Source organism: Daktulosphaira vitifoliae, unplaced genomic scaffold (assembly GCF_025091365.1).
Source record: "Daktulosphaira vitifoliae isolate Bord-2020 unplaced genomic scaffold, ASM2509136v1 Scaffold_2, whole genome shotgun sequence".
NCBI lineage: Eukaryota > Metazoa > Arthropoda > Insecta > Hemiptera > Phylloxeridae > Daktulosphaira > Daktulosphaira vitifoliae.
Genome location: NW_026099573.1, coordinates 36080964 through 36086494, shown reverse-complemented (window position 1 = coordinate 36086494; position 5531 = coordinate 36080964). Strand labels below are relative to the sequence as shown.

At 27.3% G+C, this 5531-nt stretch overlaps 1 protein-coding gene across 1 annotated transcript in view; it reads right to left on the bottom strand.

Annotated features, from left to right (window-relative positions):
• Positions 1-3332: 3332 nt before the first annotated feature.
• LOC126898218 (Golgi-associated plant pathogenesis-related protein 1-like) overlaps positions 3333-5531 on the bottom strand; it is an 18959-nt gene continuing 16760 nt past the window's right edge. The window contains exon 5 of the mRNA XM_050672158.1: positions 3333-3435. Coding sequence (XP_050528115.1) covers positions 3333-3435 — 103 coding nt within the window. The remainder of the gene's footprint in view (positions 3436-5531) is intronic.

The window sequence follows — 5531 nt, the reverse complement described above, 5'->3', positions numbered from 1 at the left end:
AATTCCTTAGAGTTAAGACCACAGAGAGTGCAATAGTTTTTAGTTAGGCGCGAGTATTACGTTAATAATAAAGCGCAAACTTATGTTGCTAGACGACAGCTATAACACGGAAGTCGGTGAAAGAATGTAGCACTCATAGTAAAATGAATAAGAAGTATGCTCGATCAAATTAGTGCGCATGATAAGCCTAGGGGTAAAATATGTAACCAACAATAAACTCAACGTGACGTCACATGTACATACATTGCGTTGTATATATTCTATATTAAGGGGCACTGTCCCGTTATAGTCAAGTATTTTAATGAACTTTTTTTAGTTAATTTCGGTTTTCAATTTCATTTATAATTTTTTTATTATTATTATTAACTTCAACTGTGTTGTAATACATCTTTATTGTATTATCTGCTACACTGTAGTAGTTTATAAACCAAGATTTAATTCGTTGATAAATCTAACCTGAGAAAAACTTTAACTGCATAGTAAAATTTTACTATGTTTAACTGCATATAAATAATTAAATATCAATTTATTGTGTAATTACTTACAGTAAGTATAAGTTGTTACATTATTTATAAAAAATGTAGTTTTAATGATTATTTAATAAATTTTTGAATTTTTTTTTTATTGCTCATTTCTCGTGATGCAAGTTTTTTTATTTATATTCCGTATTCTAAAATATATTTTTGTTCTAATAATGAAGTTTTTGACTTCATCATCCACCAAAAGATTATCTGAATTACATGCTTTTTTAGTTAATTCCAGTACCTCCTTTATTAAGCCTGGAGTTTTTCTAATATCATCTATTAAAAATTTAATCATAGGTATGTAAAAATATTTTATATTAACTGTATTTCTATAAGTACCATTTTCATTTAATTTTTTAAAAATAGTTCCTATGATTTTTCCTAAATTTATTAATGTAGGTGATGGTTGTCGTAATGTTCCAAATTATTTAACCTCTATGCAATCATTAGGTTCATTCAAATTATCTACAAGATTCGGATATTTGTATTCAAATTTAAAAGCTACATATCCCCATTAAATATGTTAGGCTGTCCTCAAATAAATCTGATGGATTATATTTATTATTAGCAGCACACTAAAAAAATATACAATGAAAAGGTACTAGAAATATTGAAATATTATATTATATAATTTTTATATTATAAAAATAAAATAAACATAATCTATATTTCAAGATTATATTATGCTATCTCTCTCATTCACTTAATAAGTAAAATAATTTCTATAAATAATGTTGATTGTTTTTTAAAATTCACATTAATTAATACTCATTCATTTTTTTAGAAAAAAAAAATGCTATGCGCTATGTTTTCTAAAAATGTACCATCTTAACCTAATGTAATATATTTAATATTAATTTCTTAAGTTAATGTGGTGTTAATTCAATGTTAAAACATAAAAAAATAAGTCTGCACACTAGTTAATATAGCTCACGTTTAATTAACGAGGTACAAAATCCTAATTTTTCATTAAAATACAAAAGTTACAACAAAAAAATGCATAGAATCTAAAATAAGTATCCACGATTAAATTTATTATAAAATATTATTGAATGCGTTGTTTTAAAGTAATTAATATAATTATGACTTAAAAATTATGTCTATCATATATATTATATCAGAATTATCAATTTAAAAATCGCCCGGTTTTAAAGTGCATTCGGATGCGGTCGTATTTCAACGATCGTATACGAATGCACAAAAACACAAGGCGATGCACTTGCGCGTACTACGACGAAAATGCTGACTGTGATCGAGCATACTTCTTATTCATTTTACTATGGTAGCACTGAAGTCAAACGACAATTGCACGCAGCGATAATTTTGAAATGGTGGAGGGCGTGGTCTTCGCCAATACGGAAAACAACGCTATCTCTGGAGCGTTGTATACGTTTTATGTTCTGTGTAGCGTCCTCTTAAGTGATTTAATTATAGTCTAGAATTTCGAAGTTTTTACATTAACATTTCATAAGTTGTTCAGTTTTTCATCATTCCTGAAAAATTAGCAAAAGTGGACTTGACCCGTTTCTGCAGTTAGCGATTCATATAGTGGGATCCATTAAAATAAACATACCATTTAAAAAATAATTTGTGGTTTGCGGATGGCACCACGTTATGTGCCGGCTCCGAATCAGAGATGGGTCACTTGCTATATCTTGTTGAAGAGGTAAGTAACAATAAACAAGAGCAAGACAAGAGTTATGGTCGTGGATCGGACGGGAGTACTACCATACACCAATATACTAAACGGCTTCCAAAAAGTGGATAAGTTTAAATATTTAGGTTCAGTTGTACAAGCAGATGGCTGATCATCTAAAGAGATTAGGCATTGCGTTACACTTGGGAGGGAAGCAGTCAACAAGCTAATACCAATTTGGAAGGATAATTATATCTCCAGGAACAGGTTTTTTTTTGGTGCTAATTTTTTTTGTACTCCGTTTTTTTTTTTCATAAAATAAAACGTCGAGTAGATCTACGGTCTCTTCATACTTTTCCCTCATTTTATTAACATTGGTTTTTTTTTTTAATTAAAACCTAGTAGCTCCGTTGACGAGAACTATTCTCGCTTGGCTCGGCAACTAGGTCACTGTCCAGTGTTCCCCTGGACAGTGGGTAAATAGTAGGCACTCTAGTTGGGCTGAAACCTTACAACTTGAATGACCTGTATTGGGTTCCAAATAATAGATTCATATTTAAGAATAGAATGTACTAATAATTTATCAATTATAACATTTTTTTATACCTTATATAGGTGTCAACTTTACATATTTTAATGGAAATATAGATATTTAAGTAGCTTATAATTGATTTAATTAAAACAATAACATGTCGAAAACAAGTTTTGACACATTACTTCGGAAGTTTTATGTTTTTATCGTTACTCTGTCGCAGTATTTCTCCACTTTACAGAGTATTCAGTAAGTAAGGGAACAAGTCAATTGTTATAAACAATGAGAACATTAGAAACCCGTCTCTTTACTTACTGAACACCTAAATAATAATAACAATGTTCCTGTAAAACAAATATGCGATTTTTTTAGTAATTTTTGTATTAAATGTTATTTATATTTTTTAGTTTTAAATTAATATTTTTATTTTAAATAATGTTAGTCACAAATTGATCAATTGTTATATGAATAATGATTGAAGTTTACATGGAAATACTCAATTTTTTTTCATAATTATTAACATTAAATATTAAAATACACTTAAGTATAAGATTTGTAAACAATTAAATAATTTTTAACTAATACTATTTAAAAAAGTTTTTTTATTAAATTAAAATACCAAGACGGATATTTATAAATTTCATTCAAGTCCGAAAATAGTTGCTGATTTAAATAATATCAAAATCGTAATTGAAATTACTTCCAAAGAATGTTTGATAGCAATTAAATTGCAAGCTTTATTTCTAAAATAAAACAAATTATTTCAGTATATAATACAAACAAAACATATATTGTTTAATTTAGTAATAATTATTTTTAAATAATTTACTTAATGATAAAAGTATTCATATAAGCTGTCTAACAAAGTGAAAATTATAACAATATGGGTTTTAAAGTTATAATAAAAAAAATTAGTAAAATTTAGGGAAATTATATAAAAAGATCCATGTTAGTAAAATATTGATTAATATTTTTTTATTAAATTTTTTTTTAATTTGAAGAAAGAAGTTACCATTGTAAAAATCAGACTGGTATACCAACTAAAACAGATGATATGACCAAGCCGTGACACACCCGTCATCCGTGTAACACCCCGCGATCATGCCAGCTCCTTCTAAGCAAACTGTCCACTGTAAACCAGGCCGTTACACAACACACGTGCGTTATCGTCGTGGGATAAAAGTAAATTATTCTACTTTTAATTTTTCCATAGATTATGAATCACAATCAACATCAATAATAAATATAAACTATAATAATACTTTTTCTTTTTCCTCGCCTTAATCACAACTACTTGGGGTCGACCATCCTAATCCTAAACTTTTTGGTCTTTCTCTACCTCTTCTTCCTTCGACATTCATTGGAATATTTTTATTGCATAACACACCAGACGCTTCTCTCCACTTTAACCACCGGCATTTAATCCTATGTCTTACATCCTTGTCAATATCACCGCTCTTTTGCAAACTGATCCTAAATACTTGAAACTTTTTACCTCTTTGCCTTTTACGCTTGATAGAGAAATTATTTTTATACCCTATCCACACAGGGACATAAACTACAATAATAATTACTATTTTAATATTATATAATATAACATAGCAATGGTTGAATTTTATATTTATCAGTTCGTTACCGTTATCAAATATTGTCATTAACTATGCTGCAAAAAAGTCGTGATTAAAACAAACGAACAACAATATCAATGCTTAGTAAGATTATTTATTGTTTACTCAATTAATTGATTATAGAATATTTGTTTATTGACCAATGTAACCATGATAATACATTGTTTTTGAAATTTGAATGAATGTATAATAATAAAAAATTGGTGCATTATTTTTTCATGTCAATTGGGACTGTTTTTAAAGTAAGGGTGCTACAACCGCACATCCTGACCCCTCCAAATGACGCCCCTTAATAAACGGCTCAACGCTAACTACAACTTAAACATTGTGTTGTAAACTTTGTCCACACGTGTATGTTATTCTACCGCGTCAGATATTAATATGAAAAATATATAGATAATAACTATATCTCATAACGATAAACAAATATTTTCGAATTACTATTTATTGTTCTTTGTTTGTTACAAGACTTTACTTACTGAAAACCATGTATGTTTTCAGTAAGTAAGGAAACATAAATTGTTAGACACCCGTTTTCTTACTTCTAAACATTCTTATATGTAAACATACTTAAACATTCTTATTCATAATGTTTATATTAAATTAATAAAATTCTTCTTTATTGAATAATAATATAATAGTTTCAGTGTTTTGGTTTCAAATAATAATAATAAAAAAACATTATAAGTAATGCTTATACAGAGTGGCCCACCACTCACTGACAACTTAAATAACTTTTGATCCAGTTAATATTTTCAGCTGATTTCTTTTTTAAATATTAGTTAGACGTTAGGTCTATAGCTATATCTCAATTATTAATATTTTTACATTTTATTAAAAATATTAATTATTTTTAAATTTTAAATAAAATGTAAAAAAAAAATCTAAGATAGCTATTTTGTAGAGTAGAATTTAAGAAAAATTTTAGTAAAAAAATATCTTATTAATATTCAGTAGTAAATATTCTGTAGCGTTTTGAAGTTTGTAAAAATTTGAATTTTCATGTACTATTTTACGGTTATAAACATTGAAATACGTATTGAGAAAAGGACATAAGAAAACGCTATCTTTTCATGATTACTGTGTATACATATGATGATAGTGTGTATACATTACAAACTTGGCATAAATAACATGATAAGAAATTAGATAAGGCAATTATTACTTATCACTCTCATTCAAAAGTATATTGAAAAGATAGCGTTTTCTTC